Source organism: Anomalospiza imberbis, chromosome 16 (assembly GCF_031753505.1).
Source record: "Anomalospiza imberbis isolate Cuckoo-Finch-1a 21T00152 chromosome 16, ASM3175350v1, whole genome shotgun sequence".
In the NCBI taxonomy this organism is placed as follows: domain Eukaryota; kingdom Metazoa; phylum Chordata; class Aves; order Passeriformes; family Viduidae; genus Anomalospiza; species Anomalospiza imberbis.
The window spans coordinates 7,319,709-7,331,963 of record NC_089696.1 but is presented as its reverse complement, the minus strand read 5'-3'; the positions used below and the strand labels follow the sequence as shown (position 1 = coordinate 7,331,963).

Below are 12,255 nucleotides of genomic sequence, written 5' to 3'. Positions count from 1 at the left end.
TGCTTCTGGTGAACCACACATCCTGTCTAATGCCTGAGGAGTCCATCAAAATCTATCTCGGTGATCCCAGCCAGGCAGCAGACTTTGCTGTGGGGGTTAAAGAGCATTGCTGAGACTGGAGGCTTCACTTACCCAGTCTAATTACATTCCTGTCCTAAACCATTCCTAATGTGTCTCAAAACCCAGAAATATTCTGGCCTCCTCAGCCTTTCATAAACTGTCATAAAAATAATCAAAAGAAGAGAAGAAATGTTTGGGCCTACATATTTATCTTTTTTCATGTCTCATATCTTGCAATGATTTTATTTCACTGGGAAAACAACATGTAGTCTTGTGTCTGGAGGTGGACAAGCTCTTTTCAAACAATGTCTGAGAAGAAAAGGTTGATATGGTTTTTCTTTTCATGCTTGGTCTCTCTCCAGATCACTGTAAGAAATCAGTAAATAGATGAAGTGATAAAGGGGCCAGGAGAGGAATAACACTGAGCCACAAAAAGTAGGTTCTACAAAACTTATGTGGGGTTCTGTGCATTATGTATTTTTCTTTACCTCTGTCAGTAGTAGGAAATAAAAACCATAGGAAAGAATCCAAAGACATAAAATAGTCTTCATTTTCAGAATGTCTTGAATAAAGGCAAAATGGTATTAGGAGAAAATCAAATATTTAGGACAGAAATCAATGCAGGCCATAGGCTGAATTCTGAGTTTTCAAAACTCAATACAAGAATGAGAAGGAGGGCTGTAAAAATTATTTTAAATTACATTTGTCCTTTCTTGAAATTTAGTATGGTATAAAATTGCCCAAACTTGTATAGAGCCACCCTAGTGCACATGAGATGAGAACGGTGACCAGCCATGAAATAACCACACTCCCTGCTCTTGGCCACAGACAGATCTCTCACATCAACCTGCCCATTCCCCATTCTACCAATAGAATCTTGTCTAGCTGAAATTTCCCCATGCAATCTAATTTTCAACTCACTTCCAATTATGCAGAGTAAATTCTTCTATGGTCCATGATAGTTGGTGAGCCCCTTAATTCAAAACACAGGTCATTAGCTATTTGCTTTACTGCATGGAGTACATTTTTCTGTGAATTTTTTTGGATCCAATTCATACTTGGGACAACTAATTCAACTTCTGTCTGGGTGAGTTTTTTCCCCTCACCCAAGAATAAACTTGTGCTAGTGTACAAATGATACTTTGATTTTCAGATGAAATCCTGCAAGAACTCTCACACAGAGCTGGTTTATGTCCCAGAAGCCTTTGAACATATTGTCTTAGATGCTAGCTTGGAAAGGCAAATGAATAAGCAATCACACACTCAGAGAGGATCAACAGCACCACCAAAGGCAGCAGCCCAGTATTTCCCTGGGCAAAATCCTCGTGTTGTCTCTGAGTCAGGATTCATTACCCTTCTGTCTTTCCTTGAGTTTCACTTCCATTACTTAGAGAAAGAGAAGTTTCCCACAGCTTCAGGTAATGACACCACAGCCTCAGCACACCCATGGCTGTGGAAGCAAAGCCTAGTTAGAAACTGCTGTACAGAACAGAGGGACAGCCTCACAGAGAAACTTCCCACAAACAGGCACTTACTTCATTTCAGCTGTAATAGGATGTGTCACTGTAGCAATTCCATTGCTGTCCTGTCCTCAGCACTTTCCACTGGCTTGCTTTCTACATCTCTAGCCCTTCATTTGAAATACAGTCTTTTTGGCTAGAATAAAGCTCTGCATTTCACAAACTAGTTCTTAAAATACGTTCAGATAACAAACAATTCTGCAAACATCTAGTGAGAAACAGTGTCCCTACATGTTTTGATATCTTTGCAAAAGGCACTGCTATAGCACCTTTCTTCCAAAATCTCAGAATACTCTACAAATAGCAATTCAACTTCCTAACAGAATTATCTCCTCCAATGTGCTAACGGCTCATTTTACAGCAGGTGAAACCGAGGCAGAGGGAAGTTGAGTCATGTACATAAGGTCACATAACAAATCCATCCTCTAACTCCAAAGTATCTCTTTGGATGTTTAAAGTCCACAAAATATTTATAGGGTCTGCTTAAGAAGAAAAACAAACTCCCTCAGATTCACAGTTGATTTTTAAAGTAGTTCGCTTCAGGATACTATTAATATACTTTTCTTGGTAAAACATTTGTTACAAAACCATACTCAATATTACTGTTCTGAATCTTTTCTGCTTTGAAAATGAAAAGCAAAAACCTGTTTCTACACTGTAGTAACATCAGGTCACGCACACAGGGCGCAGCCCACTGCTATTATGAAACCCGCATGAAAGAACAAGGATGGCGCTAAGAGTTGCCAAAAGCCCTCTTGAACAACTGAACAATTCAGGTTTATCACTGCTGATTTTGCTCATATTGGCTACAATGGTATCTCCTCCCCCCCTTTTTGGTACCAGTGCCTGTGTGGCCACCTGCACGTGCAAGCAGAAAGAAAACAGGATGGAGGGAAGTTAAAACGTTCAGCGCAGGGTTGCCTGTCGCTGCCAGAACTGAACTCCGAGGCACAGGGAAGAGTCCCCAGGCAAAGCCTGCAAAGTGTCACTTGATCAGGACAAACACAAACAGCAGCTCTGCCACACTGGCACTGCCACACAAAACACAAAATCAGCCACTTGGCAGCTGTTGTTTGCCAGCTTTCTGCTTGACTTTGCTGATGAGGATTTACAGTTCACATCCTGGTTTGTTTTTTTAAAGCCCAGTTTCCAGAGAACAGTTGAGAAGTCCCTAGAAAGGGACTATGGACTATGTTAGTTAAAGCAACTTTAATGGAACCAAATTTACAGAATTAATTGTTTCGGTTTCTATGCGGTTTTCCATAAGAAACAAAGAGTTGAAAATCTGGAATTTTAACATGGCATAAAAGAGCAAAACTATCCTGAGACGTGTCAGAGGCACAGTCCTCGTGAGGCTGATTTCTTCCTCCCTTTTTCAACAGTGAAGGTCTCCTTTATATACAACAGAAATACAATTTACTCTTCTGTAGGACATCATCCTCAGGGTGATTGGAGTGGCATATCTAATGTCTGATAAAATTCAGAGACCCAGGACCATTGCAGTGGGAAAAGGTTCCCGTGAGAAAAAAATAACAGAAACTGAGGACGTAGTGTGAGCTTGTTGTGGCCTCAAAGGGAAAAATGGCAGGCAAAGCTAGGAAATAAAAATATCTGCAATTTTTGATCATTATTTACATAGCTGTATCGCCATTGCTATTTCTAGAAAGAGAAGTCATTATTTACCTTGCAGCTGATTAAAGATCTTGGCTACAGAAGACAAATTGCTGCAACATAACTAATATAAAATTAAAACTACAAACTTATACATTTACTCTATTCTTATGTTAGATTAGCTAAATTTTTAATTTTTGTATGCAAATTAAACTAATTTAAATGTGAAACAAGCATACAAATGTATCACTATTAAATGCTGGACATAATTAACTGTGCTGAATTTAAATTATATAAGCTAGTGTGACTTTTCATAAATAACCAAGATCTAAGTCATATGACATGGAAACTTGTTCCCCTAACAGCTGGCCTGCATTGCCTTTGATATAAAAATTTATATAAATGAAGACTTGTGTGAATATTCACAGTGCCTTTTCTGCAACCATTTTTTTCAATTATTGATAACAGATTAATGAGATAATAGTAATGCAAATGCATTTCCAGCCTGTTTTTATTCATAATGGTTCTGTGACATTCAGAGAATATTAACAAATTAAAAGGACAAGCCACATGTAGAACTGGAAACAGCTCTTTCAGGGAGAAATTCTTGATTATTCAGATTCAGGTCTCTAAATGAAACAACTCACTCCAAAATCAAAGCAGAACTTCACAGACTATCTTTGTAACACATGACAGGTCTATCAGCAATTGCAACTGCATACCCTGGGCTGAAATGAGAGCAGGCCATTATCTACATTCTGTGATTTGTTTCAAGCAGAAGACACCTGTATGCTTTAGAAAAGCATTCACTCAATGCCTGAAAATGGAAACAGATGGAGTTGGGTAAAACACACAAAGCCCAATCTGACAGCACAGAAAGGAGCAATTTCAGCCCACTGGAGATGAAACACCTCTTTAATGACACAATTAAGGATTTAAGAGCAGAGTCCAGTTGCACAGTCATTTATTCAAAAAAATGTCATGAGATAATAAATAGCAACTGCCTTTGGTAATATTCCTCCCTGTTGAGGGGCCAGGACAAGGGGGATGCACAACTGAAGCCTGATCTTGAAGATTAATATGATGCTCCTGGGAATTTCCCCGCCTTGCATAAAGACCCAGTTCAGAACTAGAGACAGGGAGAAAATTCAAAGTGCAACAAAAGCCTCCTAGGAATACTCAGGCGAGAACAAAATAAGGAAGCTACACAAAAAACAGTGCAGGGAATTAAAAACCTCATGAAGGCAAAAGGAGATGAGTGAGCTGTGCAGACAGCTACATGTACCAGACTTCTGCAGAGAAGCCTTACATGGCATGGCTTCAATGAAAATGATGGATCCAGCTAGGGCACAGCAGAAGTCAAATCCAGGCTGACACAATATATATTCCAAGCACACCTCTGCTGATTAACACAGTGCCAGTTGATCTATGTATTTGGCACTATCTTAAATGAACATCTAAATTTTTGAAGGGGGAAAATAAACACTCTTTACATAAAAGGAAAGATCTTTAAAAATGAAATTCAGTTAAGCTTCCCTTAAACCTCAGTCTCAAAATTGAAATGAGTTGCTGGATTTCTACAGAATGCCTTTAGCTTCCTAAGCATGGTTCATACTTTCAAGCAAGGCCAAATAAATGCCAGCAATAACAAATTTGAGCAAAAGCGTACACTGGAAGACATTTGCCTAGGAAATCACAGAGGGCAAAATCCTGATTTGAGAACTGCAATGCAGTATTTGTTGGCAGGGCTGTTGCTGTATTTCTCAGTGGCACTGACCCCAGAAAATCATGTCAGAACCTGGAATTTAGTATTTTCATGGTCTGTAAAATCACAGGGTAAATACCCAACCTTCAACAACCCAAAGTACTTTCAGCCCCATAAAGCATTAGTGAACTTCCAACCATTTAGGAGAACAGACCCCATTCTCAATATTGTCCTGAGGCATTATTGAACAGAAACAGGTCCAACTCATCACACACCACCAGACCCTACAGCTGGCTGGGTTAAACACCCACGAGTAACTTTGCATTTAAAGGGATGTGCTCTCACATAGCAGTGTGACCCAAGATGCCTCAGTATTCCCAGGAAAGGATGTGTACTTCTGTAGAATTCCCAAATTTCCTATGCTATGTGACATGAACAGTGATGAGATTCATAGAACTTCTCCCCATAATGTAAATGTCAGTACAACCTGAGTGATTTGGGGCAGGGACAGTCCTTTCTTCAAGGGCAACAGGGTTTTGTCTGCATGTATGAAAGCCTGGCACAATGGCATCCAAAACTCTGCTCCAGAGCGAAAACAAGGGCCGGGAGGTGGTGTCGATTTCTCTTACTGATGTACCAGTAAATGTTCTGGTCTGCAGATGTAAGATCTACTGTAAACCATTTTTCTTGTGCCCAACTGATTCTTTTTGCCCCTTCTCCCTTTTGACCCCAAATAGCTGACAAAGTCAACGATGACTTCTATACCAAGCGCCGACACCTGGCCGAGCTGGCTGCCAAGGGGAGCCTGCCCCTCCACCCGGTGCGCCTGGACGAGGAGAGGGCCTACACCATCGACAGCGGGCTCACCAGGCAGAACGGGAAATCCAGGATGGGCAAGATACACACGCACCCCCTGGGCTACAACTCCCACTACAAGACCTGGGATCCCAACGACCCGTCCCTGAGGCGGCAAGCGTTCACAAACAAGGGCAAACATGGCATGGGAGACCCGACGCTAAGTGACCCGCTGACCACCCGGAGCCAGCACTACTTGGGCCCACAGCCATACTTCATAACCAACAGCAAGACAGAAGTAACTGTTTGAGTTTGTTTTTGTTCTCTTTTTTTTTTTTTTTTTTTAATGAAATCCTTTAAAAACCACACGCAAATGTATACACAACACAAACACTCAACCAAAAGGCAAAAAAAAAAAAAAGAAATTAAACAACAAAAAAAGAGTAAACAGAAGGAAGGAACTTCTACCTGGACACTCTTGGTATCCAGCCAGCTGTAGGCCGAAGAGTGGGTTAATACCATTCAGCAATACACACTGAAGGTTGAATTATAAACTCCATTTGTATTTCACAATGGAACACAAACCCTTGTGACTAAATTTTTTTACTTGAAACTAAAATCCATGATGAGAAGTAGCACAATCTAGAGAAACTGTATGTCTGCTTAAACATTTACACTATGTTCCTGCCTTGAGACAGAGGAAGAGAGAGAGAACAATATGCTGTAATATATTATTTCAGAGAGGAATTTTGTATAAAACCTATTAAGAATCACTAGACCTGTGAAAAACCGAGAGCAAACATCTTGGTACGATCCCTAACATCTACTATTGTACCTTCACACCATCCTATAGAGAACGCAAAAAATATATATACAATAAGGGACAAAGACACTTTCACAAGGAATTTATAAAGACTGTTATGATTAAAAGCATATGGGACCTTTCTGGCTGGTAGAGAATTCAGCAGGATGATAACAGCAGAAGATTTCATTTCAGTTTACTTCGTTTGATTTGAAATTTTTGGGAACCTCCAAAATAAGAAGAGACACTTCATATGACACAGAAAGCTGCTGGGGGAAAAAGGGCATCAGAATATTCCCTCTCAGTCCTCATGTTTTCAGGCAGATGGTATCTATTCTCACTTTGCAGACTGTCAGGATTTTTTCTTCACCTAAATGTTTTGCCTATCTTCAACTGCTTCAGACTGAAATTAAGCGTGGGTGGTGCCTTTACTGTATTACTATTGTTCAATGACAGTCTTGTTCTTCAAAGTGACCCCTCTGTTCCTTTAAGCTATTTCCTCATGTTTTGCTAAGGATGACAAGGGTTCTGCCCTGCTCAGCCTCCTCTGTTTGTTCCAAAAGGAAACTGGACTACATCTCCATGCAGTGGTTGCACAGTCAAGACTATTTAGTTAGCCCCTTCATTTTCCCAATTTCAGCTTTTTCCCTCTAGTCTCTCATTTTGTATTTGCTTTTAGCCATGGTAGTTCTCTGTAGTTCAAGTAAATGTTATCTGGTATATTGTCTCAACTGTTTGGCTTTCTCTAGTGGCGTTCCCTCTTGGTGGGCTGTGTGGTGGAAGAGGCTGGTCTAGCCTCAAACATCAGAGATCTGGGGTTAAACTAAACAAACAATTGGACTCATGGTCTTGACTGTGGTTCTGATGAGCAGGATGCCTTGTTTGTGTGAGTAAAACCACTCGAACTGGGCACTGGTAGCAAACTCACAGTCCTGGTCCTGTAAAGGCTTTGGCACATCCACAAAGAGACAGAGTTGGGATGGGATGGCAGGCAATGCATTCAGTCTTTCAGTAAATTCCTGCCCTTCTCCCAGTCAAGTCACTTGGCTAAATCCCAACTAGCTGTCCTACTACAGTTGCATTCTCACCAGCTGTCAATTCTTCGGGAGATTAGGTCTGGAAGAGTATTCAGGGAGGAGTGAGAACTGTTATGTTGTAAGAAGAATTGGAAGTGGCATTTCTTACTGTACTCAACTGACTGTCAGTGCTTCTGCTTAGTCAAGGATGCAAGGGCTAAGATTTTGAAATCTGGTTAAATGGAGATGCCATTTTTTTAGCTATATCAAGATTGATTTGCATCCTGAGAGCACCAGTATCTCCCCATAAGCGTGCTGCTAAATTTTATGATCATATGTTTTAAGACTATCAGAAGTGGACAAAGCCCACAAGACAAGTACTTTGCACACAACCCAGACTCTCCACTATCTTACTTTTATTCCTTTAATCTTTATTGCCTTCACAACTGGCTGACTTAATTTGACCCTTTATGGAATGTTGCTGTTAATCCATATGCTTTAGATACACATTACAGCTGCACTCTTAATTCACACAGGTTTCGTGTAACTTGAGCATATTTTATGTGGAAATATTTTAGTAACTGTATGTTCTGTAAGTAAACCCGTGTTAATACTTGTTAACTACAGAGTTTATGATACCAATAATACTTCCTACAATAAAATGTTTGTTTGTTTTTTAAGAATGTTTATTTGTAAACATATGTATTCACTATATTACTATGAATTTCTTACCTGGCAATAAAACTGATTCTAAGTGAATCCAACTTGCTGGCTCATTCCTAAACTTGTCTCACTGCCAATTTTTGAGTCTAAACTGAGCTTTTGGAGAATCTTACTGCAGCCAGCGGGATTCATATCAGCACAAAGGATGGTTTGCCTTTGCAAGTGTGAACAAGGGGTTCTTTGGAAATCAACTGCATGTTATCTGCATTATGGAGAAGCTGGGTGATGTCTGAGGCTCCTTCCAGGCCCAACCATTGTGTGACTCTATGACTGCCTGTTACATGCAATGTAACACAAGATACACAGGGATTGCCAGCCTTGCAAAACTCCATGTGCCCTGTAAGCCTCCAGGCACCACTCACACCTTGTGCTGCTTGATCAGTTAATTTTGAGGAAAAACAACAAAAAGATAAGCATGCCCAAGGGCAGAGGCTGATCCTCATGAATTCATGGGAGTTTTGCAAGAAGCTTCAGATATGTCCAAGCATTGCAACAACTCAGTGAGAGCAAATGAAACACTAATGTATACTGCTTCAAAAATTTTATGTATTAATTAGAGAATATCCTACACAACATCTGTGTACCAATTCTGCTGGAAAAGAAAGTCCTTACAGCTTTTAGTAGTGCTAATGGCTCGTAAAGCTGACTTGGTAGAGGGTTTGGGTAGCTTCTTCTCCTTTCTTTGCTAAAATGATAGTGAATAAATTTCAGAACAAGAAACAGGGAGTCAGGAAACCCAGCTTCAGAATCTACTTACTGCACAACCTTGTTTATGAGCCTTTGGAAGCTGTGAGACTTTATCAGAGGGAAAACATCAATTCAAAAGTCTCCAGTATTAGCCTTTTTACATAGTTGAAAAATCTCATTTTCAATAAACACCTTTATGGCTGCCAGGGAATAGTGCACAAAAGCCCCATTTTTTGTTACAGGAGCATTTCCCTGTCTCAGGTACAACTACAGAAACAATCTTTTTCTGCCATAGGGCTTAGGAGAGACATACAGAGTCTGGTCAGTGGCAGGAAAATTCTGGGCAGCCTTGGAACCTGCAGGGAAGCCTGGGGAGCCCAGTGGAACACAAGCCTAACCTGCAGTAGACACAACTTCCAGTTACAGCTCCACCACCAGCCCATCTGTGCACATGCTGTTTCTAGCAGCAAATTCCTGATTGGAATCACAGATGGCAAAAGGGCCAACTGCTTTGCTAGTACAAGTGTGTCAGCATAGTTTTGTTCTTTCAGGTACATGAAAATCTCACAAGAAAACCCACTGGAATGTGATTTTGTGTTTCCACATGGTTTTTTTTTTTTTTGCTTATGACAGCCTGACCCTTTTGACACCACTAGCAAGAACGGCACTGGGCTCCCATCAGCATTTCTTCCATAAGGCTCTTTGATCTTAACACAGATGCAGTGACTACAAACAGAAAATTGCACTGTCAAGAAAGGATGATGTTCCTGCACAGAGCTACAGAGTCTAAAAGCCCAAAGGCTTCTGTTTAGAGCCCTTTACCCTGGAAACATATGTTCTCATGACTAACTCTTCAGAGCATGGTCCTTAGCTTAGACAAACTGAAGATATGATGGCTTATATAAACAGAGGATCAAGTCTCATGAGATTTCACATTACGAGGTGTCTCCACGACTCACAACTTTAGATTTTAATAGATCTGGGAAAAGACTCATGCTTTGCTCTATTCTTATAGAATTTTGGGTTATTGAATTTTGGGTACTAAATAAATAACCCTAGTCCACAAATTACTTTTGCACACAATTTTGAGCACTTTATTTAATCCAGGTCTCTATTCTTGAATACATGAAGGACTTCCAATGATAAATATAGTCTTCACTGTAATTATATCATCTTTCTATTTGGCATAGATAATTTTATTTTGCTAAAAACAGTTATGACAGGCAATATTATTGTATTGAACTATATAATTTCATATATCATCTGCTGCTGAAAATGTGATCATAGGATGAGTACCACATTACCAAAAAGTGAACATTGTTATTTTTATCAGTGGGAAAGTCATACAGCTCTATTTTGAAAAGTGTCTGTAAAATAATCTTGGAATTCATGCTTCTTGCTTTAGACATTTCCAGACTCAGATTTTGCTCAGCCTGCAAACTAGATGAGTCCTCATACCTGCCAACTTGGTCAATAACATTAGCATGAAACCAGAACCAAATTAGGGCACTGCTTATACCCCATATCTTCACAAAAGCTGCTGTCATACAAATGCAACTGAGGGATGCAGCAAACATTTCTGCAGAAGATGCACCATGAAGAGACTGACACACCTCGTTCAGCTGTGCAGGCCCTAACATGCTAGCAAAGCATGAGGGATGTATCTGTCCCCAGTGACAGCCCTTTGTTACAGCCTGATCCCAGTTTTGGGCATTCTTCCTATGTCAGAATCTGCCAAACAAACAATCCTGAACAGGCCATGCTTCCTGAATAGGCCCTTCTCATCCCACAGTCACTCTTCTAACAAGATAACAGCGTTGTTCAGTAGCAAGGTGTTCTCCCTTAAATTTCATTTTCGCCTTCAGAGCTAAGGGACCCATTCAGGCAAGGGGAAGCTTTGGATTCAGACTAACCTGAGGCTAAGTTCAGAACCCCCATCGATTACTGCTTCTCCCATTTCACATATCAGAAAAGAATAAGATGCAATTTGCACTTAAGTTCATGAAGCACTGCTGTACTAAGTCAGGTCCTTCGTGGATGCATGAAGAGGCTCTGTACCTCGCTTTCTCTGCAGGGAACTTGAGGCTAATTTTTTATCCCCAAGCAATCATTCTGTGAAAGGTTTTATGTTTTATTAGTAAAGCTAGAATTCAGAGTTAGAACTCAGTTTTTGTCTATGCATTCTGTAATACACTGCTACACACAGTTGCATCTTGTCTATTTAAGTCAACTCTACCTGCCTTCACTTGGCAACTTCTCCTGCATTTACATGGTAAGAAGCATTGTTGCTCGTTAATAGTGGTTGATGTGCTGGCAAAGTTCATCTTCTGACCCTGCACACCAAGCCCTGTGTGCATCCCTCACAATAAATAAGGCCAGACAAACAGTATGCTATAAAAAGTGATGATTTTTAAATCAAGAGAGAATGTCAGGTAGTGTTGCTGCTGTTTAATGCAAGGTTGAGATACAAACAAGAGTTGGAAACCAGTAATAAACCACAAGCCTTTCAGTGGTCATTGGCAGCATTATTTGACAAAGAAACAAGTCCTCCCCAGCAGCAGGTGTGTCAGTGAAGCCACTGACACTCCCTGAGCAGAAGCACATTCTTCTTTTCACTGCATGCAGCAGTTGGCCTCAAGTTCTCTGGGATTCAGGCTTACACTGACATTTTGATCACTGCAGTTATTAGAGAGACTTTGGCCAATTTCAGTGAATATAGTCCTTGAAGAAATTGATCCCCAGAGGAAAGAGTGCTTTACCTGCTACTTATTACTTCTTTAAGCAACAGAAACATTGCAAGAACTTGGATAGGGAGTTGGAACTAGCTGATCTTTAAGGATCCTTCCAATCCAGACCATTTTATGATTCTATGATTAACTGTGCTTTTTTCTCTCTGCCACAGGTGGAGAAGTTAGGTTTTGCTTTGTCCTTAGAGGGGTAAGAGAGCTCAAGGATGGCTGCTTTTCTTCCTCTTTTCAAGACAGAGTTACAATTCAGCAGGAGTTTTTCATACACATCCTGCAGGAGACTGTACTGGCTGCTGAGCACAGAGGCAGCCTGTTGACTCCCTCTTATACTAGGAGTGAAAAAATCATGCAATTGAAAGACATAAAGGTAGACTAGACTACTGTGACCTCAGTACTGGCTTTGCGAAGTTGGCTGCTAGTTTCCATCGCCCCTTTGAAGAGGTCAGGAGAACTGTGTGGTATTTTCACAACTGATGCTCTCCAGCGAACCGCAGCCTTCTGGAGCACCACCTCACACCCAGCACCTCACCTGGCTCTCATCTTTCATGCCACAGCAGCAGTGATGGGAAACAACCCCACTTTGTGTACA

The 12,255-nt window shown here is 40.7% G+C and overlaps 1 protein-coding gene and 1 long non-coding RNA gene across 4 annotated transcripts in view; one reads left to right on the top strand and one right to left on the bottom strand.

The window, feature by feature from the left end:
- The window catches only part of SHISA9 (shisa family member 9), a 175,512-nt gene extending 167,244 nt beyond the window's left edge, over nt 1–8,268 (top strand). For all 3 annotated transcript variants that reach the window (XM_068206800.1, XM_068206799.1, XM_068206798.1), the window contains exon 5: nt 5,634–8,268. In XM_068206800.1, coding sequence (XP_068062901.1) covers nt 5,634–6,001 — 368 coding nt within the window. In that variant the 3' untranslated portion in view covers nt 6,002–8,268. The remainder of the gene's footprint in view (nt 1–5,633) is intronic.
- On the bottom strand, nt 267–1,822 carry LOC137483589 (uncharacterized). Its single transcript, XR_011004548.1, has 2 exons — nt 1,324–1,822; nt 267–1,033 (listed from the first exon to the last, which is right to left on the bottom strand). It is a non-coding gene; the product is annotated as an uncharacterized lncRNA (long non-coding RNA).
- Nucleotides 8,269–12,255: the final 3,987 nt, after the last annotated feature.